Below are 22755 nucleotides of genomic sequence, written 5' to 3' on the forward strand. Positions count from 1 at the left end.
TTTTATTTGACAGATGCTTTTCCCAAAGCTTTTAAAACACTTAATAGATATTATTATATTGATACTTACAAAGTGAGCAGTTGTCCAATTCTTGAACTGGAGAAGAGTAAGCCTTGCCAAGTTTTCCAGGATCAATTAATTGTGGAAATAGCTGCCAGTCAGATCTCTCATAATAGATCACATGAAAGCCAGAAAAGACTGTTTGGGTATCATTTATATCAAGGTGTTCATTTTGCTGAATATGTTCTCATTTCCTGGCACTCAAGTGTTTTTCTTGCTTACCTTCTGAGAGTTCTTTTCCTTAAGAAAAACTTAGCAATGAAAAGGAAAACATAATTAGAATTTCATTTTATTAACTGTCATTATGATGTCCAAGTCTATATGATGAAGTAATTTCCATGTTTTGGATAACTTTTGTCTGTGTGGATGCAACCAAACATATTGAAGTACATTCAGTATAGCAGGTATGTTTACAAATCTTGTGGAAGCTCTGTGCATTCATGCTAAGTCACTTTAGTCATATTCGACTCTTCAGGACCCCATGGAGCCTGCCAGGCTCCTCTGTCCATGGGATTTCTCAGGCAAGAATACTGGAGTGGGTTGCCATGATCCTGGGGATCTTCCCGACCCAGGGATCAAACCCACATCTCTTGTGTCTCCTGCATTGGCAGGTGGGTTCTTTACAACTAGTACCACCTGGAAGCCCATATAAACTTTATTTAAAGCTAAGTTAATAACAGTTCATGGCTTCCCTGGCGGCTCAGTGGTAAAGAATCTGCCTGAAATGTGGGAGACCCAGGTTTGATCCCTGGATGGGGAAGATCCCCTGGAGGAGGAAGAGGCAACTCGTCCAGTATTCTTGCCTGGAGAATTCCATGGAAAGAGGAATCTGGCAGGCTACAGTCCATGGGGTCACAAAGAGTTGGACGTGACTGAGCAACTGATACTTTCATGCATTTCAAAGGTGCTTTTAATAAATTGCAAGATTTTCCATCATTGCCTCAAAGATTTATCAGAAATCAGAACACATTTAGGATTTACTATATCTCCCCAATCTTTCAGATAAACTTTCTGGATAATCTAGAAAATGGTCAGATTGCATCAGAAATATCTCACGAGGCATTGTGATACTGTTGCTGGAGAGGCAAGAAACCCAAGCCCAGCACCTTTACCCTCCCAGTTACTACTGATGTTTGAGACTCTGAAGCCTTCAGGAACCTGAGCCGCAGTTGAAGGCTCCCTGCGGCGTTCACAGTCCCTGCCGCATTCACAATCCCGCCAGCCCGCGTGTGCCTGCACCATGCCAGTGCCTGGTGCAAAGCTCAGCCCTCCACCATCTGCGGCTTAGCCGTTGCGCACATTCTGCAATCGAGTGGCTCTGCTCCCCTTCCCCACATACCATTGAGGCTGCTCCCAGGACCTCATTAGCCCAGATTTCCCCCTTGGCCTTTCCCCTCGTATTCAGCAAGGGTCCCTCTACCATGTCCTTCGCCTCAATGCCCGGGCCCACCTCCTCTCCCCATTCCTGAAGTCAGAAGGCAAAGGAAACTCTTGAAGCAGCTCATATAGGTCAGGCCATCTGGCTCCAGGGCTGGATGGAAAACCATGGAGAGTGGGTATTGAGGAGCAGGCAGAAGGCAGCCAGGACATATGGTTATATTAGGGCACTCGCTTATGCATTTCTGCACTATCCACCCCATTGTTTATCTGGCCCAGATCTCCTCACCATGATTACGCTCCATGAGTCTTGCTCCACTGTTGTCCTGCCCCTTCTACTCTGCCCTGAATCCTGGCCATCCACGGCATCTTTGGGTTTGGTAACAGCATTCTCCTTCCTATCATTTGACTCACACTTGTCATTGGTTACAAAAGTAGATTCAGAATCATGATTCCACTGACGGGAGGGCATCCAAGTCAGGGAGGCAGAAATGAGGTCATGAGTGAGCATGGTGCTCGAGGTGGGTCTCCAGGCTGCACTGTTGAAATGCTGAAGTTGATGCCCGCGTCCACCCGTGACCTGGGCCCTGCCTGCCCCTCAGCTTCATCTCCCAGCACCTCTTGCTCGTAGGGATGCACCTGGGCCCTGGGGCATGGCCCCTGCCAAGACATGCAGAGACCCTGCCAGTCCCTCCCTGCGGTTCATCCTCTCTGTGTCTTTGCTCACAGTGGCCTGTCTACGTCCCTCTTTGTTTTCCACATCAATCATTTTTATTCATTTTTTAAAAACTCAACCAAATCAAAGTTTTACCTAAAATACGGTATATTTTTTGCCTTCTTCAAAGACAGACTCTATGGAAATGCTGGTTGGAAGGCTCCCATGCCACATGGCCACTAGATGGCAGGGCAGTCCCATTCACGGAAACTCAGGCCCCTGCGGCCACAGATGCGCAGTCCTGCTCTGAAAGTTGATGACATTGAACTTCTGTATCTCCTGTTAGGCTTCCCTGGTGGCTCAGAGAGTAAACGCGTCTGCCTACAATGCAGGAGACCCGGGTTCAATCCCTGGGTTTGGAAGAGCCCCTGGAGAAGGAAATGGCAACCCACTCCAGTACTCTTGCCTGGAAAATTCCATGGACGGGGGAGCTTCGGAGGCTACAGTCCATGCGGTCGCAAAGAGTCGGACACAGCTGAGTAAGGGCTTCCCAGGTGGCTTGACAGTAAAGAATCTGCCTGCCAGTGCAGGAGGTGCAGGTTTGATCCCTGAGTTGGGAAGATCCCCTGGAGGAGGAAACCACATCCTTGTCAGTATTCTTTCCAGGGAAATCAATCCCCTTGGACAGAGGAGCCTGGTGGGCTACAGTCCATGGGTTCACAAATGGACGGGGGAGCTTCGGAGGCTACAGTCGATGGGGTCGCAAAGAGTCGTCCATGACTGAGCATGCATGCATCATCTTCTTTGCTAACACTTGTTTTTTCTGTTATAAAAGAAGCACCTGTTTTTAATTGAAAATTTGAAAACAGAAAAGGACAAAGAATAAAATGAAAATGCTCATTATTCTACCTGTCAGAAATAAACACAGGGTCCAGGTGCTGCTCCCAGAATAAAAGGGGTGAATGTGGACCATTTCCAGTATTCTCTGTAAATACCCCCTGCTCAGAGTTTTCTCCTCCCTCACTCACTATGAGTTTCACCCATACCTAACCATAATCCCAACTCCAACCCAACCTTAACCCCCAAAACACAATCTCCCCTTTAAATGTATAATGGCTATTTAAAAAAAATTGTTAGCACTCTTAGATGAAAAGCTACGTTCACCATTCACAGTGTCCACTGTGGAAATCAAATCTTATGACAACAGCAGCAGCAGGTAACGATCGTTACAAAATTGATAACCTGTGGTTTTTAAATATAGGTAAAACACTGATGTCTGAAAAGATGTCACAGAGAAATTAGACTTTGGTGAAATGTCTGTTCAAATCTGTTGCCTGTAGGGCTTCCCTGGTGGGCCGGTGGTTAAGACTCCACCTTGTGGTACAGGGCACGCTAGTTCGATCCCTGGTCTGGGAAGCCCTCATATGATGCGGGCCAGCTAGGTCCGAGCACCACAACTCCTGAGCCCGAGGGCCAAGAGCCCATGCTCCGCACCAAGAGAAGTCTGTGCACCACAGCTAGTGCGTAGACCCCACTTGCCGCAGCTAGAGAAAGCCCACACACAGCAATGAAAACCCAGCACAGCCAAAAGAAAAAAAATCTGTTGCTTATATTTTAAGATTGGATTGTTTAGTTTTTCTTATTATTGAGTTTTGAAAGTTCCTATACATTTTAGATAGATGTCCTCTGTTGGACATCTCAAATATATATTTTCCCAGCTTTTGTCTTGCCTTTTCATCATTCACAGAGCAAAAGTTTTTAATTTTTATGAGTTCCAGCTTATCTATTTTTTATTTAATGGATCACACTTGATGACGTGTCTAGGAACTGTTCGCTTAACTGCAAGTCATGAAGATTTTTCTCCCATGTTTCTCCTGTGTTTTCTCTAGAAGCTTTATAGCTCCATGTTTTACATTCAGATATATGGTAAATTTTCAGTAACTTTTTGTATAAAGTGTGAGGTTGGGGTTGGAGTTCTCTCTGTCTCTACAGGTGAGTGTCCGATTGTTCCAACATCATTTGTTGAAAATACAAATAATGAAAAATACAAATAATGAAAAATACAAATCTTTTCTCCATCAAATTGTGATCGTAACCTTGCAAAAAGTCAATTGGTCTAATTTGAATGAATCTATTTCTGGATTTTCTATTCTGTTGCATGATGCCTATCCCTTCACTAATACCACACTGCCTTGATCACTGAAGTTTCATATTTTAAAGTGAAGTCATGTGAACGCACCAAATTTCTTCTTCTTTTAAAAATTATTTTAGGTATTCTAGTTCCTAAGTTTCTATAAAAATTTAAAATCAACTTGTATATATATACACTGAAAATTTTGCTGATATTCTGAATAGAATTGTGTAAAGTCTGTCATTCAACTATGGAATGACTGACATCTTAAATATACTGAATCATCTAATCCATATACCTGACATGCCTTACCATTTAATTATAATTCTTTTATTTTTCCATAAGTGTTCTGTAGATTTCAGCATACAGACACAGCACAGTATTTTGTTAGATTTATCCCTACATTTCATTATTTTGAAGTTATTTAAATGGTATTATTTGAATTTTTCTGGTTTCAAGTTAGTGTGATGTTCATATGGACATATGATTCATTTTGTCTATTGACCCTGTATCTTGCAGCATAACTAAGTATTTACAAGTTCTGGGAGCTTTTTTCTTCTAAGTTTTTCTTTTTAAATTTCTATGTAGAAAATCAAGTTGTTTGAGAAGAGGGGAAGTTTCGTTTCTTCTGTTCCAATCTGTATGCCTTTTGCTTCTTTCTCTTGTCTCATTTTACTGAGTAGGTGTTAAGTATGATGCATAACAGGAGAGGAGAGAGCAAACAAGTGACACCTGTTGCCGAGCAACAGTTCCAGGGTGTCAATCCTGCATGGGGTGCAGGTGTCAGGGGAGCAGAGAAAGACACGCCTCACATGGGTGCTGAATGGGATAGCGCTTTCCTCACGTAGAGAAGAGACAGAGCAAGACCAGCTTCAACAGTTGCGTGTCATCCCTCACGGTCAGCAGGGTTTTCCCAGCTGCTGACCCAAGAAGATGGTCTGCACACCCCCACTTGTGCCGCAGCTGAAAGACCCCTTTATCTCCCCTCCAGGAACAGATACAGCAATGGGGTTAGCCAGGCACCATAGGACACACACCCATAAACAGAACAAGGAAGTACCCATTAAGTCTGGATCAGGGAAAGATATTCCCGAAGCGATACGCCTAGCTCAGGCTGTGAGGGCTATTTGTCTCTTTGCTAGAAATGTTCCAGACCCAAGGTCACTCTTGTGCAACTGCGCAAGGGGCAAGAAGCTGCACTTGACTGCCTTTCCCAACAGTAGACAACCTTACATTGCTCCCAGTCGTAAGGAGAAAGCATTCAGTCATTCACTATTTAAGTGTGATGTTAGCTATAGGCTTTTTAATGGATGCACTTGATCACATTAAAAAGTTGATCGCGTACCACATCTTGCAACTTTGGTTAAATTGCTTATTAGATCTCGTAGCTTATTTTTGTGAATTCTTTGGAATTTTCTCTTTTTAGTTAATTTTTAATGGAGTATAGTCAACTTACATGTTGTGTTAGTTTCCACTGTATAGCAAAGTGAATCAGTAATTTGCTGTTTAGTCGCTAAGTCATGTCCAACTGTTCTGTGACTCCATGGACTGTAGTCTGCCAGGATCTCTGTCTGTGGGGGCAAAAATACTGGAATGGGTTACCATTTCCTTCTCCAGGGGAACTTCCTGATCCAGGAATTGAGCCTGTTACCTGCGCAGGCAGGCATATTCTTTGCCCCTAGCGCCACCTGGGAAGCCCAAAGCTTTGCGTTGCCCCCTCTGAGGTTCAAACTCAGGACCTTCAGATTATGAGACTGATACGCTGCAGGCAACTTAATGGTAGAAAAAAATCCTCTTCTCCCATATTTGTCAAATCAAAGGAAAACATTCATGAAATCAAAACAATAACCTTTGTATTTGCCATTCTTTCTTTGTAGTATTACAAATGAGTTTTCAAAAAATCCTTTATATAATGAGCAAATGTAAACATATATTGTAAATTCATAAAGATTACATAATACATTTGAAAGAAAGTGAAAGTCACTGCCTACTCTTCGTGACCACAGTCCATGTTAATTCTCTAGGCCAGGACACTGGAGCGGGTAGCCTTTCCCCCTTCTCCAGCGGATCTTCCTGACCCAGGAATTGAACTGGGGTCTCCTGCATTGTAGGTGGATTCTTTACCAACTGAGCCTATCAGGGAAGCCCCTGTATATTATATATATAATATATAATTTTATATATTATATAAAGGAAAATCCTTTATATAATGAGCAAATATAAACACATAAATTCATAAAGATTACATAATACACTTAAGAACAAAAAATACAATGTTTTATGGGTACATTTGTTTTTTGAAATGTAAACAAAAACACTGTCCATATTAAGGTAAAACACTAAAAAATTATTTGATACAATTTCAAAAACATTACACAAGAATTTGCGGGGAGGGGTTCTCTGTTTTGTTTTCACACAGTTCCCGCCTATGCTTGAAACCAAAAGAATGTTGGGACAATTACAGTTTTTTTCTTTTTTATTGTAGTGGTTTTTGTCATACATTGACATGAATCAGTCGTGGCGATTACAGTTTCTAAAATAGCACAAAACAAAGCCATAACATGGTATTGTAACATGCCTACCATAAGCATTCTGAAAATTGCAAACATTGGTTTTATCTTCCTAAATCATCAGGAGGAGGAAAGGGTAATTCGGGGACACAGGAAGAAAACAAAGTCATATCACAATACTAGAGGGAAAAAAAATTTGGCAAGTGGTGGTGATAAATTCTACTTCAGTTGCAGTGCGAAAGGCCATGCCAGGGAGAGAACAATTGTCGCACAGCAGCCTCCAGCAGATCTCCCCATGCTGAAAAGATTTCTCTATCTATCCTAGTACTCAAGAACCACAGAGGCAATGAGGATACAGGCTGACAGTCAGATACCTGAGAAAGCAGCCTCAGGTCCCCTGGCTGTTAGGGGAAACATGGATTGAAACCGCCCACCCTGGCCAGGCATAACAGTAACCATTTGCATGAGTTATTTTATGACAGGAGATCCTGGTAAGGAATATGCAACTAACAAGCCACCACCAACGGGAAGAATTCAGGAAAGGTCAAAAGGAGACAGGAGATACCCGTCCGCCTGTCCTACCAACCTCCCAGAAACCTTCTGGCTAGACTCCATTGTGCCTGAGTGATATGCATGCCACCAGAAAGGACCCTGAGTCAGAATGATTGGCCAGAGACAACCCGAAACTAATCTCATCACCATAAAGCCTGAGACTGCGAACTACTACGAGGCAGAGCGCTCCTCCAGGGTTCCCTCACCCTCCCTGCTTTGCACCCGGGCGCCCCTTCCCAGAAAAGCCTCTCACTTTGTCAGCATGTGTGTCTCCTTGGACAACGTATTCCCAAGTGTTAGACAAGAGCCCAGTCTGGGCCGTGGAGGGCAACCCCCTTCCTGCAGCATGTCCAGGTGGCCCCTGCTCCTGACGGGCTGCGAACCCCAGCCTGCCAAGGCAGCAGCTCTCCTCAGACTCCCGCTCCTCCTGGTGTCACGGTCCCCAGGGGCCCATGATGCACTTCCTGGCTTCCTGAGGGTGACCCAGGTCCCAGGCAGCGTGCTCTTCACACCACCCATCCCCGTACATGAACTGGCTGGACCAGGGCTCTGTGATCTGGCTCTTCCTAGGTAGGGGTACGGGGCTGAGTCCTTGAGGAGGATGAGAGTGGTTTGGTCATGGGCTCCTGTCTTCTGCCACCAATCTTGTGCCTTTGTTAAATCAACATTTGTTAAGTGTAGTATAGGGCTTCCCAGGTAGCTCAAATGGTAAAGAATGCCCACACTGTGGGAGACCCAGGTTCGATTCCTGAGTTGGGAAGATCCCCTGTAGTTGGGAAGATCCACTGGAGAAGGAAATGGCAACCTACTTCACTATTCTTGCCTGGAAAATCCCATGGACAGAGGAGCCTGGCGGGCTACAGTACATGGGGTCACAAAGAGTCGGACACAACTGAGCAACTAACACACTAACACACACACACCTGTAGAAGGGCATGGCAATTCACTCCAGTATTCTTGCCTGGAGAATCCCACGGACAGAGGAGCCTGGTGGGCTATAGTCCATAGGGTCGCAAAGAGTCAGACACGACTGAACGACTAACACACACACACATAAGCACACAAGTGGAGGAGTATAGGAGCAGGATGGTGGCAACAGGACCACAAGTGTAATTAAAATAGATAAGCTTATTACTCACAGGTCCTGGAGGACCTTCGTTTCTCCAGTGGTCTTCAGGTCAAGACAGGGTGCAGAGAGGCAGGATGTGGGGCACATGCCTTTATCATAAGAGTCCCTGGGTGGAGTGCTTTGGGCTTCCTAGGATAGGGTCCCAGTGATCCATTCAGACCAGAGTTTTGGTAAGCCACAGTAGGTCTATCTAAGGGGTGCATAAGGCATCCAGGCGCTCGGATGCGGGAGAGACTGTTGATCACAAGAGCTGTTGGGGAAGGCATTTCAGGAACTTACGTTTGCTTGTGGCTCCGTAGCTGCCATAGAGGGTGCGTGCTTGCGTGAGGGGGCTGGTGTCAGTTTAAGGTCTCTGCAAACCGCTTGGCCAAACAAAATGGACGAGGAGGCAGCAATACCTCCTGATGTAGCTTAGTTACATTCTCCGTATGTCGACACGGGTTTCCCCGTGGGAGTGAAGGTCGCTCAGCAGCTGTCTTCAGACCCGGCCAGGAAGACGCAGGGGGCCCCGCCCCGTCCCTGGGGGGCGGCTGAGAGTCACCCTGTAGGTGGGTAGCTCACCCTGGCGGTGGGTAGCGTATGGTGAAGTCTCCCCAGGGGAGTGCCGGGCTCTGGGACAGCACGGGCCTCTTGCTGAGCTGAGGCCCTGATCGCCGAGGGATACAGGGTTTCCATTATGAAAACCCACCCTCCCAAGAAGGGGTTCCGAGGTTGGACGACTGCAGAGGGCGGACAGACCTCACGCGGGACTCGACTTTCGGGGCTCCTTGGCGGGATGAGGAGCTCTAGGAGTGCCCGGGGTCTCCGGTTGGGGCCGCTGCCGCCGATGCCAAAGCCGCGGCAGCAGCAGGCAGCAGAAGGGACCCGGCGCGGGCGGGGCCACGGGTGCTGCGGAAGGCGGCGGAAGGGCCACGGCCACTACCATGACCTCGCTCTCCTTCGCCTGATCAGGAGGGGCACTCCCGCCCCCCCCCCGCCGCCGCCATTTTAAGCCAGTACAATAAATAACAAAAATCACAAAAGTCTTCCCGACGTGCTAAGAAAGCCTGAACTGTGCACTCTTAGGATCAGATGGCATGTAACCAACCCTTTATTCCCATTATAAGATACAACTAGCTGTATCAATTAGAGTTGTATTTTGACCTTCAACTTTTCCAAGAGGAATGGCATACTACATAATTTGCCTTCCTAGCAGAAACTGGAAAATATCCAGAGAGGTGGAGTAGAGAATCTGGACGCCTCAACCAAGAGGAAGTAGCTCGTTTCGGCGTCCTACGTTGCCATGGTCACGCTGCCCACTTCCGGCCAGGTGCAAACCGCGCGCCGTGGGTAGCCGGGGGCAACTAGGACTCCGCTCCTGGAAGCACTCCTCACTCACTGGTCGCTGTGATTTGAGGCATCCTGCCAAGGCGGCGGCGGCTGAAGGTACCCGGAACTCTGAAAATGTAAAGACAACTTTCTGGCTTTCTGGGACACTGGGAGGTGAAAGGCATAACACTCCTCTTCGCGACCCGGGCAGTTGAGGAGTTGGAGGGCAGGGAGCTGGACATGGGAGGAGGAAGGGGAAAAAGAAGGGAGTTAATCACTTGGGCCCTACATTCCAGACACTTGTCCAAGCCAGCCTGCCCAGCTGGATCTGCAGTCAGGACTCATTTAAGAGGAAAGAATGACATCCTGTGTTTGTAGAGGAAAAACGTTTAAGTCATACAGACTCTTTCGACCCCATGGACTGTAGCCACCAGGCTTCTGTGTCCATGGGATCTACCAGGAAAGAATACTAGAGTGGGTTACCATTTCCTTCTCCAGGGGATCTTTCAGACTCAGAGATGGAACCCGGGTCCCCTGCGCTGAAGGCCATCTCCTTCATTGCAAGCAGATTCTTTACCGACTGAGTCACCAGAGAAGCCCCTGTTAAGCAGGAATTTGTGGGTCAAACAATTTTGTTATTCTTTGAAAATATTGTTTTGGATATTCTGAATTCCTTAAATTTCCATAAGCTTGTTTAATTTTTCAAAGAAGTAAGGTAGGATTTTGATGATAGGGTTTGATAAGTGTTGTGTTGACTGGCCCCAAACTGATCTACCAGTTCAACACAACCCCTATCAAACACATAAAAAGATCATATATAATCTTTTATTCCCCTACTCAACCATGAGGCTGAGCTTTCTATCAGTTGGAGGTATGCTTCTAGAATTCCCACATTACTGCCTATCTTATTGTGTGCTTTGCTGGAAAACTGACTTTTGATTGTTCACTTGCTTAGTTTCTCTTTTTAGAGTCCATTATACTCAAATAAACAGTCTAGTTTTTTAGCTTAAAATAAATAGGTAAAGGAAAGAAAATTAAACCCACTGCAATCAGAAGGAACTCTAATAAAGATTAAAGTGCAAATGAATAAAATAAAGATGCAAAAAACAGAGTTAGGTCTTCGAAAAAGTATTTTAAATGATGAATTAGCTAGAATGACCAGGAGGAAAAACACAGAAGATTGATTCAAATTACTAAAATCAAAAATGAAATACCAACTTTACTGAAGTAACTGATTATTTTTTAAAATAGTGTAAATCACTGCCAATAAGTTAGATAACTTAGATGAAATGGACAAGTTCCTAGAAAGACACAAACTACAAAATATGACTATAACAGAAATAGAAAGTCTGAGTAGACCTATGACAAGCAGAAGGATTGAATTAGTGATTTTAAAACTTCCCACTAAGAAGAGCCCAACACAGATGACTCCATTGGTGAGTTCTATCAAATATTCAAAGAATAATTAATACCAAGTCTTCACAAACTCTTCAGAAAAAAGTAGAAGAGGAAGTAACACTTCCAGCTCATCAGAGGTAGAGGCTAGCATTACCCTGATAGCAAAACCAGACAAAAATATCACAGAAAAATACAGTTGCAGACCAAGATATCTTATGAGTATAAAACAATATCCTCAATAAATTACTGGCAAATCAAATCCAGCAACATATAAAATGATCATACACAATGATCAAGTGGGGTGTATTTCAGGAATGCAAGCACAGCTTAACGTTAAAAAACATCAATCTTTATAAATCAATATTTATAGAATATTAATCTCATCTACAGACACAGAAAAGCATTTGACAAAATGCAACAGCCTTTCATAATTCAAAAAACGAAACATTTAACACACAAGAAATAGTACGGAACTTCATCATTCTGATAAAAGGTCCAAAAAAGCCCACAGCTAACATCATACTTAATGATAAAAGACTGAATACTTTCCCTCAAGGGCAGGAACAAAACAAGGATGTCTACTTTATGTTGCTACAGATTTGCCTCTTCTAGACATTTCAGATAAATGGAATCATATGTGACTTTTTGTGTGTGTTTCCTCTTCTATTTTGAGTGTTTTCAAGGTTCATGCATGTTATAGCATGGTATATGAGTACTTCATTCTTTTATGTAATGGAATAATACTACATTTTACAAATATTACAAAAAAGTCAACATGACTTAATGACTAAACAAAGAGAGGTCTGCCTTCTGCCCTACTTGGCTTTGGGTGGCAATATCTAAGCCCATCAGTGTTATTCCTCACAGGAATGTCTTTGTTTGCCTGGGGATATTTTAGTCACTTTATAGTCAATATAGGTCCATCTTGTCAAACCTATAGTTTTTCCAGTAGTCATATATGGATGTGAGAGTTGGACTCTAAAGAAAACTGGGCACCAAAGAATTGATGCTTTTGAACTGTAGTGTCGGAGAAGATTCTTGAGAGTCCCTTGGACTGCAAGGAGATCCAACCAGTCCATCCTAAAGAAAATCCGTCCTGAATATTCATTGGAAGGACTGATGCTGAAGCTGAAACCCCAACACTTTGGCCACCTGATTTGAAGAACTGACTCATTAGAAAAGACCCTGATTCTGGGAAAGATTGAAGGCAGGAGGAGAAGGGGACAACAGAGGACGAGATGGTTGGATGGCATCACTGACTCAATGGACATGAGTTTGAGTAAACTCCAGGAGTTGCCGATGGACAGGGAGGCCTGGCGTGCTCCAGTCCATGGGGTTGCAGAGTCGGACATGACTGAGTGACTGAACTGACTGAACTGATAGTCAATATAGTAATTTAGGTTGGGGCTGGTCATGTCACAAAGTCTAGCAATGTCGTTTAGGATAAGGACTTTGGGTCACATGGTATTAGCTCAACCTCCTAAGGGGTTAAAAACTGAGATCAGGCACATGGGCAGTCAGCAGTGTCTATGTAATGGGACCACAGTAAAGATTCTGGATGCCAAGGCTCAGGTGAGCGTCTCTGGTTGGCAATTCCATGCATATTGTCATATATCATCCCTGGGAGCAGCTAAGCCTGTCCATGATTCTTCAGGGAGAGGATAACTGGAGGCCCTGCATTTGGAACCCTCCTGGACTTTATCCTATGACTGATTTTAATCTGTATCTTCTTCCTGGATAACTTTGGGTGTAACAACTTTGAGTGAGTTTGGTAAGTCCTTCTTGCAAATTAGTTGGGGATCCCCAGATTTGCATTTGGTGTCAGAAGTAAACATGGTCTTGGGGAACCCTTAAACCCTACAATGATGTCAGAAATAAAGCTGGTTTCTTGGAGACCATTTCTCAAATTTTGCAGCATTTATGTTCATGGGATATATTTGTCTATTATTTCCCTTTCTTGTAATGTCTTTTTCTAGTTTGGTGTCAGAGAAATGATTCCCAAAAGGAATTGGGAATATTCCTTCCTCTCCTGTTTTCTCAAAAAATTTGTTTAGGATTACTATCTTTCCACCTTCAATATTTGACAGAATTTGCTGGTGAACTAACCTGGACTTGAAGTTTTCTTTGTGGGATAGTCTTTAATCATAAATTCAAATAATTTTGTATCAATATGGCTACTCGTATTTTCTATTTCTTAGTTTGGTAAATGTCTTGCTAAAGACAAGAAATTTGCCCATTTTATCTAAGTTGTCAAGTATATTAAGTTGGTATAGATGTGTGAATAATATTCTCTATTCAATATCTGTTGAATCTGTACTGATGGCTCTTTTTTCATTTATCATGGGGGTAATTTCTGTTTTTTCACTTTTTTTAATTAAATAAATCATTTAAATAAATATTTAATCTAATAATTAAATCATGTTTTAATAAAAATATTTCAAAAATATAGAATTGACTATAAATTTAGTTCACTCAGTGATATTAAATTTTAGTTTAATGAATTAAGGTGAATTTGAATTAAAATTTAAATGTGTAAAATTAAGCTTGGATGAATTAAATTAAACCATATTATATAAAATATAATGAACTAAAATTAAATTGGAATTAAATAATATGTAAGATTGAATTTCATACATTAACTTAGTATTAAATTATTTTAAAGCAAATTGCATGCATGAATAAATCCAAATTCAATTATGTTACATTAAATTTAGCTTGAGAAATTAAATTTAGGGCTTCTCAGGTGACTCAGTGGGTAAAGAAACAGCCTGCAATGCAGGAAACACGGGAGACACAGGTTCAGTCCCTGGGTTGGGAAGATCCCCTGGAGGAGGGCATGGCAATCCACTCCAGTATTGTTGCCTAGCGGGTCCTATGGACAGAGGAGTGTGGCGGGCTACAGTCCATAGGATCACAAAGAGGCCAGGTCTCCCTGTCCATCACCAACTCGCGGAGTTTACCCAAACTCATGTCCATTGAGTTGGTGATGCCATCCAACCATTTCATCCTCTGTCGTGCATGCATGCAATTAAATTTAATTTAAATTGAATTATATTGCCTTAAACGGACACAACTGAACGACTGGACTGAACTGAAACTTATAAGGTTCCCTTAAACCTGAAAAGAATAAAGTTATTCTGGCTTTGAATGTGGACATGAGGACATTTATAATGACCACCTCCCCTTTCAGGCTGTGTATGTGTTGGGGGGAGGGGTTGTACTGACACTTTGTATCTTATTTGGTTTTCATGGTTGCCCACTTTAGCGCATTACCCTGAGGAAACGTCAGCCTCTCCAGTCTGGGGATCTTTTGTTATGCATTACATAAATTTTTTTAAAACTTTAAATTAAATTTATGGGAGAGAAAACTGAATACATATGAAACAAGAGAACCCAAGTGGACATCGCCAGGAAGTGGGCATAATCTACACTCTGGTGGTGGGTGTTAGCTAGGGATAGGATGGGTTTAAACCAGTGAGTTTTGTTTTGCAGAAAGTTGCAGCCACTAGATGTTCTAAAAAGGTTACAGTGCATTCCAGTCAAAAGATATTAAAGTGAGAGCAAGTAACCAAGTGCCTACTTACTTGCAGTTTTGGGCAAACTAGCGTAACCTTTGCTTCATTATAATGATCATGCCTCCCTCCATGCTTAACTTAAAAATGCCCCCAGGGACACAGTGCTTTGAGAACTATCTCCTTGTCTCCTTTCTTGTCACAAGTAACAAATAATAAATGCTGCTGCTTTATTATCTGTTTATTACTTGTGACAAGGAAGTTCTTGATGTGCTTATCAGCTAAATAACTCAAATGACAGACCCATTGTGTTTGGTCAAGGGAAGACTTGATGAAGCTGGTGGTTGCTGATTTAAAAATCTACTTTGGTCCAGCCATTCTCAACAGAGATGGTCAGGTCACCATCGTACATGGCCTTCAGTTGTTGCCTAATTCTGATGGATGAGTGCTGTTGTAGAGGCCCAGAGGCTGAATCATCAGGTAGGCCTGGCTAAGGCACTGCTGGGAGGAGTGAGCTGCAAACAGTGGTGGGAGGTGTCAACACAATCAATCTACATTAAAGAACAGAAGAGATTTTCATCTGAACCAAGCTGAGGACTGGCCCAGGAGTGCAGGAGCCTCCACCAAGGAAGAAAGCACTCTAGAGAAGCATAGTTTTCAACAGTTTTATACAGCATCAGAAAAAAGAACATATTAATACATCAAACACGGCAGAGGTACGTTCCTTCAAGGTTTCAACAGCGATATGTAGTTACAAATTAGCAGACACATAGTGAGCATGACCTTGGCATGTGGGACAGGAACCTTATCCTCCAAGGAGTGCTGGCATTGGTGTCACAGGAATAATAAGGGACAGAATGAAGGGACAAAAATAGGTGATTAAGTAGTTAATCCCCCCCTAGGGGATTCTAAGTAGAAAAAATATGGGAAACTCAGGTAAGTTAATAATTACTGGAGAAAGCAAAAGGAAGGCATTTCTCCCTATCCGAAAGTGGGCATTCTGAAGGAGTCTTTTGGGCCTAGAAAACAGTCTCAAAGGCCCTCGTTGAATCATCTAACTTGGGAGAAAACAAAACAGAACTTGACCTCCACCCCGATGCTCCAGGCCTGTTGCATCCATCTGGGACTTACCGCCCCTGTCCAGAAACCTTCCACCCCCTACACCCGCCCAGAAGACTTACCACCCTCTGCCCAACTACAAATGTCATCTCAACTAAAGAATACTCAAAATTTCCCGCCTGATTAACGTTTCCCTTATTGCTTCCACAAACCTCCCTATAAATATGGAGCCTCCCTGATCCCTCTCAGCGCTCAGCCTGGTCGTTAAGCCGACTGTCGCCCGTCCTTGCCTGAATAAAGTTAACCTACTTCTGTTGAGGTCCTCTTTCCTTTTCTGCCTCACGGGAACTATACCTTACACACTCTTTAATCGCAGTGGTTAGAACAAATGTACAACGTGTACTTGACAGATCATAAATCAGGTTGTTCCAGTTTTACATAAAGTTTAGGCCAAATCAGATATAAGCCTGACTGGGCTTCCCCTGCCCCTAATAGGCAAAAATTTCCTTAGAGGTAATGTGGGAGGCATAACGACGGGACTGCTTTCCTTCCTAGCATAAGGCACACAGTATACAGACGTCCATTAGTAGACGCGGAAAGGAAAAACGACTGAATAGTGGAAAGAGCGACTCAATCCAAGTAGTGTTCCTAAAAGCGGGCCCCCTTCCCTATAGACATCTAGGCAGTACCAGCTGCTGGAGCCAGAATCCACCGGCAAGATGGCGGCGCCCTCTCGGTGGCCGATTAGGACGCTGCCACTGAGCTTACGATTCCACGATGGCGGCGTCAGCATGGAGGTCGCGCAGTAGGGGCGACCATATTGCCTAAACTTAGCGGCCGTACAGGTAGTAACTGTACGGACTAGGCCGACCGACAACATGGCGGCTTTCTTGTTAAAGATGAACTACGGGCGCCGCCATGTTTCCCGAGAACACACGGACTCGGCTGCCGTACGGTCTCAGTAGTCAAGATGGCGGTACCTCGGAGACTGTCAGAGCTCTAGCCGGGCGACAACAACTTGTGTGTCGCGGAACCGACGCACTGGGCCTGCGCAGTAGGAGTACGGTGCCTGGGAGGTACCAGGAAAAGCGGAAGTGCTTGTGGGCGCCTTTGCAACGGCCGCGGACGCCGCCGAGTGGTCTGTGCAGGTTCGCGGGTCGCTGGCGGGGTTCGCGAACGGGTGCGTCGGGAGCCGAGAGATGGTAAGTGCGCGGTCCCAGGAGGGAGTCGGCGGTTAGAGGTCAGTGAGGTAGGAAATGGTGGAGTCCATTGGTAGGCTCGTGGGGGTCTGTGGTGATCCATAACGAGGGACTGTAGGCAGAATGGGGGAGGGGGGAGGGTCTGTTGTGTGCCTTAACCAGGGTCCCTGGGTAGAATGACGGGGGTCTGATGGTCCGAATTTTTACTCGTGGGGGAACCATCGGGGAGTTCTCTGATGAGCCATCAATGGGGGTCTGTAATGGAAGTTTAGCGGGGATCCCTGATGGTAGTGCCCTGAGGGTCCCGATGGGGGATTCTTTGTGCAGAGTGATGGGGAGAGTTTCGACGAGTTGTGTTGGGGCAGTCTGGAGGGAGCCGTGATGAGTCCGTATCCAGGGATCCAGGGGGGCGGGGCCGCCGGTGAGGTTGATCACTCCGGAATCTGAAGGGCACCGTGCTGGCAAGTCTGCCGAATGAATAAAGTGGTGCCTATGAGAGCCTGTGATGGGGGGCCCGTGAAGAGCCATGACAGGGGCAAAATGTGGGGAGTGGCGGGGTGTTTGCAGCGAGCCATTATATGAGTGGGTGTCTAGTGATGGGGGTGTCAGTGGGATAAGTGATTGGAAAGTCTGAGACAAGAGTGAAGAAGCAGAGTAATGAGCTATCAGGGGTGAGCGATGGGGGGTGGTCTCCAGGGACTACGATGGAGAGATTTAATGAGGAGCTGTGATGGGAAGTCTGCATTGGGAGACTTGAGATGTGTGGTGAGCCATGATGGGCCTGTACTAGTCGGATGAGGTGCCATGATGGGGGGGCGGGTCCCACAGGAGGGCGACGCTTCAGATCCAGAGCCTCCAGACGCCGGGGAGGACAGCAAATCCGAGAATGGGGAGAATGCGCCCATCTACTGCATCTGCCGCAAACCAGACATTAACTGCTTCATGATGTGAGCCCGGGAGAGGCGGGCGGGACGGACACCTGGCCAGGTGGGGTGAGGCCAGTGGGTCCCGCCCCTCACGTCTCCCATCACTCGCTCCATCCTCCGCAGCGGGTGTGACAACTGCAATGAATGGTTTCACGGGGACTGCATCCGGATCACTGAGAAGATGGCCAAGGCCATCCGAGAGTGGTACTGTCGGGAGTGCCGAGGTGAGGGGCAGGCAGCCGGGGCTTCGAGGGAGGAAAAGGAGCCTTCATGGGAGGGTGGGTCGTGGGGAGCAGCGGATGGGTGGCTGTGAGCAGAGTGACTGCGGGTTGGTGCCCTGTGAGCTGTGATAGAAGGGGCAGCTCTGCCCTGCAGTAGGGAGACAGAGCCGGTGGGTGGGCCAGAAGAGGAAGAAAGAGTTCTGGGGTCTCCTCGAGGTCCCCCCATGCCAACCCCCACTGGCCCTGCCCTCTGCCCCACAGAGAAGGACCCCAAGCTGGAGATCCGCTACCGGCATAAGAAGTCGCGGGAGCGAGACAGCTCCGAGCGAGACGGCAGTGAGCCCCGGGATGAGGGTGGAGGGCGCAAGAGGCCTGCCCCGGATCCGGACCTGCAGCGCAGGGCAGGGGCAGGGACAGGGGTTGGGGCCATGCTTGCTCGGGGATCCGCTTCGCCCCACAAATCCTCTCCACAGCCCCTGGTGGCCACGCCCAGCCAGGTGAGTGGCAGCGATGGCTGGGATCGGTGAGGGGCTCCCCTCGGAGGCCCTGCTTGGTTCCTGAGTTCCGGGCCCCTCCGCCAGCATCACCAGCAGCAGCAGCAGCAGCAGATCAAACGATCAGCCCGCATGTGTGGCGAGTGCGAGGCCTGCCGGCGCACAGAGGACTGTGGCCACTGCGACTTCTGCCGAGACATGAAGAAATTTGGGGGTCCCAACAAGATCCGGCAGAAGTGCCGGCTGCGTCAGTGCCAGCTTCGGGCCCGGGTGAGCATGGGCAGAGCTGGGCGGGGTCAGGTGGGGGCCAGCGTGTCCAGGAAGAGCCGGCAGGGGCAGGCAGGGTGGGGTCTAACTGCGTTCAGACAGGTGGCGAGCGGCCTGTCCTGTCCAGATGAGCGGGGTGTGACCAGATGTGCCGGGTTGGCAGGGGAGCCCCCAGCCCCAGGTGGACAGGGTAGGGCCAGGCATTTCTAGGTGGTCGGGCCTGGCTGGGGCAGGGTGTCCTGCTGCTGAGCTGCGGGCAGGCTGGTGTGTCTGGGGAGGTGAGGCTGGGCTGGTGGGTGGGGTCAGGCACTTGGCAGGGCGAGGGCAGGGCCCCCCTCCCTCCACCTGGGGCTGACCTGGGCCTTCCTCCTGCCGGCACAGGAATCGTACAAGTACTTCCCTTCCTCGGTGAGTCCAGCCCCCCAGGGCGGGCGGGGCATGCGGGCAGGGCGGTCAGGGCCAGTCCTGAGATTCTGCCCCGCAGCTCTCGCCGGTGACGCCCTCAGAGTCCCTGCCAAGGCCTCGCCGGCCCCTGCCCACCCAGCCGCAGCCGCAGCCGTCGCAGAAGCTGGGGCGCCTCCGAGAGGACGAGGGGGCAGTGGCATCTGCGGCAGTCAAGGAGCCACCGGAGGCCACGGCGACGCCCGAGCCGCTCTCGGACGAGGACCTCCCACTGGACTCTGAACTGTACCAGGACTTCTGTGCAGGGGCCTTCGATGACCACAGCCTGGTGAGCAGGCAGAGCGCCCCATGGTGGAAGGGTCAGTCAGTTGAGTTCAGTTCAGTTGCTCAGTCGTGTCCGACTCTCTGCGACCGCGTGGACTACAGCACGCCAGGCCTCCCTGTCCATCACCAACTCCCCGAGTTTACTCAAACTCATGTCCATCGAGTCGGTTATGCCATCCAACCATCTCATCCTCTGTCGTCCCCTTCTCCTCCTGCCTTCAATCTTTCCCAGCATCAGGGCCTTTTCAAACGAGTCAGTTCTTCGCATCAAGTAGAGGTTACAGAAGCAGAGAGTATCCGTAATGAGGAGAGAGGAGGCAGAGGGTATGGAAGATTGATGCGGGGACTGAGTAGGTCGTGGGGAGGCCCCCAGGAGCGCAGGAGCATCAGCGTTTGCCTCCCTGGCAGCCCTGGATGAGCGACACGGAGGAGTCCCCGTTCCTGGACCCGGCGCTGCGGAAGCGGGCGGTGAAAGTGAAGCACGTGAAGCGGCGGGAGAAGAAGTCAGAGAAGAAGGTGACAGGGTGGTGGGTGTGGGGAGGGGACAGGCTGGGGCGCCGGGGGCATCAGGGGTCCGGGGGCGACTTTAGCCTTGCCCTGACCCCACGCGTGTCGTCCCACAGAAGGACGAAAGATACAAGCGCCATCGACAGAAGCAGAAGCACAAGGACAAATGGAAACACCCGGAGCGGGCAGACGCCAAGGACCCCGCGTCGCTGCCGCAGTGCCTGGGGCCTGGCTGCGTGCGCGCCGCCCAGCCCGGCTCCAAGTATTGCTCCGATGACTGCGGCATGAAGCTGGCGGCCAAGTGAGTCATTTTGGGGGTCTCCGGGGAGTCGGGAAGGACACGATAGGGCATGACCGGAGCCCCCAGTCAGTCACATGGCCACTGTTCAGTCAACCAAGCACCCACCTATCCGTCCTCCTACTCACACACCCATCCGCTGTCTGCCTGTTCATTTACCTGGTTACCCACCCTTTTACCCTTGAGTCCCGTTCCATCGTGCATTGGAGCGCCCCACTTACCCGCCTCCTTGCTGGCCTCCTCCCCTGCGCACCCAATTCTTCGCGTTCCCGCAGCCGCATCTACGAGATCCTCCCGCAGCGCATCCAGCAGTGGCAGCAAAGCCCGTGCATCGCCGAGGAGCACGGCAAGAAGCTGCTCGAGCGCATCCGCCGGGAGCAGCAGAGCGCGCGCACCCGCCTGCAGGAGATGGAGCGCCGCTTCCACGAGCTTGAGGCCATCATCCTGCGCGCCAAGCAGCAGGCGGTGCGCGAGGATGAGGAGGTGAGGGCCGCAGCCGGGGCAGCCCGGCGCAGGGCCCCGCTCCTGGTCCTGTCCGGCCTCATGGTCCCCTCCGCCCTCGCAGAGCAACGAGGGTGACAGTGACGACACGGACCTGCAGATCTTCTGCGTCTCCTGCGGGCACCCCATCAACCCACGCGTTGCCTTGCGCCACATGGAGCGCTGCTACGCCAAGGTCAGGGTGTCGGCCCGAGGGGGTGGATGGTGTGGGGACATCGCGGGGTCCGTGGGGGGCAGGTGGGCCGTCTGGCGAGGGCCCGCAGCGCACGCCCACAGTTCCCTCCGTTTGTGCTCGCCCCTCCAGTACGAGAGCCAGACGTCCTTTGGGTCCATGTACCCCACCCGCATCGAGGGGTGAGTGTGGGCGCGTGAGGGATGAACGCGGGGCGAAGGCGGGGCCAGAAGTGGCCGCCGGCTGGTGCGGGCGGGGGTGCTGCCGTGCTCTTCCACGTCCTCCGCTCCACACCCCCAGGGCCACACGGCTCTTCTGCGACGTCTACAACCCTCAGAGCAAGACGTACTGTAAGCGGCTCCAGGTGCTATGCCCCGAGCACTCACGGGACCCCAAAGTAAGGCTTTCCCACCCCCGCTCCCTTCCTCCGCCCATGTTCACCCCTTCTTTTCTGATGCAGCCCTTCCTTGCATTCCTCCCTTCCCTCTGCCCCCACCTCCCCTCTCGTTCCTTCCCACTCCTCCGAACTTGCCACTTGCCCCACCCACCCTGGGCTCCCCGCAGGTGCCAGCCGACGAGGTATGCGGGTGCCCCCTCGTAAGGGATGTTTTCGAGCTCACGGGTGACTTCTGCCGTCTGCCCAAGCGCCAGTGCAACCGGCACTACTGCTGGGAGAAGCTGCGGCGTGCCGAGGTGGACCTGGAGCGCGTGCGCGTGGTAGGTCCTGACACGCGCTGGGCCCTGCCCGCGGGTGTGCGGACGCGGCCGGGGTCCGGTGGAGCGGGGCTCAAGGGCCGCTGCTGAAGGCCTCTGCTCCCCGCGCAGTGGTACAAACTGGACGAGCTGTTTGAGCAGGAGCGCAACGTTCGCACGGCCATGACCAACAGGGCCGGCTTGCTGGCCCTGATGCTGCACCAGACCATCCAGCACGACCCGCTCACCACCGACCTGCGCTCCAGCGCCGAGCGCTGAGCCCCGGCGGTCCAGCGTCCTCTCTCCCTGCACCGCAGGCGGGCCGGCCCTGGACCCCCGTTTGTCTGGTCTGCCATTCATGTTTCTCCGACGGCCCCCGAGTCTCTGTGCCCATCCGTCCACCGTCTGACTGCCTGTCTGCCCGTAGCAGGGCCTTGGGATTTCACGTCTTTTGTCTCTCCTTTCTCTGTGCCTGGGTGGGACTGTGGAGTCTGCTCACCCGGGCCTCCCCCAACTCTGGTTTTGTTAATAAAATTTTGATGAAACAAGAAAGATAACTGTTGGTGGCCTCCAAACTTTTCAGTTGCAAATATGTTCCCACCGCCCTAGAGTAGAGGGGCGCACCTGTGCTCCGGAGCGGCTGCAGTTACAGGTGTAGGCTGCACGTGGCTGCACGTATCCAGCTGGCGCCCACCCGGTGCTCTGCAGGCCCCACCTTGGGCGTGGGGATCTGGCTTGCTGAATGAGAGCCCAGTGACCTGCACTGCCATCCAGTTATTGTGAGACTAGGTGTTTGATCGCACTCATTCCATGAATGACTGATTCCTGTGTGAACAGGAATGTTCTTACTCTTACACATATTCTCCAGACCAGAGATGTATTAAATGATGAACACAAGGCCTTCCTCTTCTCTACAAACCCCTCTCTCGGGGTGCACATACACCAGGAGTGCCCCCCACCCCAACCCGACCCAATGTCAGGGCCAGTCAGCCCCAGGCACTGGCTTTCCAGGAAGGATGCACCCTCGTGGGTTGCGCGGACCTGGTCTTTTACCTGCAGA

General features: G+C 49.0%; 2 protein-coding genes and 1 long non-coding RNA gene across 9 annotated transcripts in view; 2 read left to right on the plus strand and 1 right to left on the minus strand.

Annotated features, from left to right (window-relative positions):
* SKA1 (spindle and kinetochore associated complex subunit 1) overlaps positions 1 to 9269 on the minus strand; it is a 29197-nt gene extending 19928 nt beyond the window's left edge. For 2 of the 6 annotated variants that reach the window (XM_070452534.1, XM_070452529.1), the window contains exons 1-3: positions 8694 to 9269; positions 5680 to 5794; positions 70 to 311 (exon numbers count right to left, since the gene is read on the minus strand). The gene's annotated coding sequence lies outside the window, so the exon portion shown is untranslated. Of the gene's footprint in view, positions 1 to 69; positions 5646 to 5679; positions 5795 to 8424; positions 8655 to 8693 lie in introns of those variants that run through there. The other 4 variants (XM_070452530.1, XM_070452532.1, XM_070452533.1 and 1 more) reach the window with 4 other exon arrangements.
* A 453-nt stretch (positions 9270 to 9722) lies between these two features.
* Positions 9723 to 13516, plus strand: LOC139030359 (uncharacterized). Its single transcript, XR_011482679.1, has 2 exons — positions 9723 to 9859; positions 10221 to 13516. It is a non-coding gene; the product is annotated as an uncharacterized lncRNA (long non-coding RNA).
* Positions 13517 to 16675: 3159 nt separating this feature from the next.
* Positions 16676 to 22252, plus strand: LOC110152913 (CXXC-type zinc finger protein 1). 2 transcript variants are annotated; one of them, XM_020916761.2, is made up of 15 exons: positions 16678 to 16893; positions 17719 to 17837; positions 17940 to 18040; positions 18299 to 18534; positions 18619 to 18801; positions 19180 to 19206; positions 19283 to 19528; positions 19933 to 20040; positions 20148 to 20332; positions 20605 to 20812; positions 20895 to 21005; positions 21135 to 21184; positions 21303 to 21399; positions 21567 to 21719; positions 21828 to 22252. In XM_020916761.2, exons 1-15 carry the CDS (start codon positions 16891 to 16893, stop codon positions 21972 to 21974), a joined length of 1974 nt encoding a protein of 657 aa, XP_020772420.1. In that variant the 5' UTR covers positions 16678 to 16890; the 3' UTR covers positions 21975 to 22252. The 2 variants fall into 2 exon arrangements, with proteins under 2 accessions (XP_070308629.1, XP_020772420.1); XM_070452528.1 differs by lacking the exon at positions 21828 to 22252 and having other exon boundaries at positions 16676 to 16893; positions 20516 to 20812; positions 21567 to 21702.
* The last annotated feature ends 503 nt before the right edge of the window (positions 22253 to 22755 follow it).

Source organism: Odocoileus virginianus, chromosome 22, assembly GCF_023699985.2.
Source record: "Odocoileus virginianus isolate 20LAN1187 ecotype Illinois chromosome 22, Ovbor_1.2, whole genome shotgun sequence".
In the NCBI taxonomy this organism is placed as follows: Eukaryota; Metazoa; Chordata; class Mammalia; order Artiodactyla; family Cervidae; genus Odocoileus; species Odocoileus virginianus.

Bases quoted from the DNA above. Each gene is read 5' to 3' on its own strand.
- LOC110152913 (XM_020916761.2), top strand. The intron at 18,535-18,618 runs GTGAGTGGCAGC...CCCCTCCGCCAG, and splicing joins TGGTGGCCACGCCCAGCCAG to CATCACCAGCAGCAGCAGCA. The intron at 18,802-19,179 runs GTGAGCATGGGC...CTGCCGGCACAG, and splicing joins AGTGCCAGCTTCGGGCCCGG to GAATCGTACAAGTACTTCCC.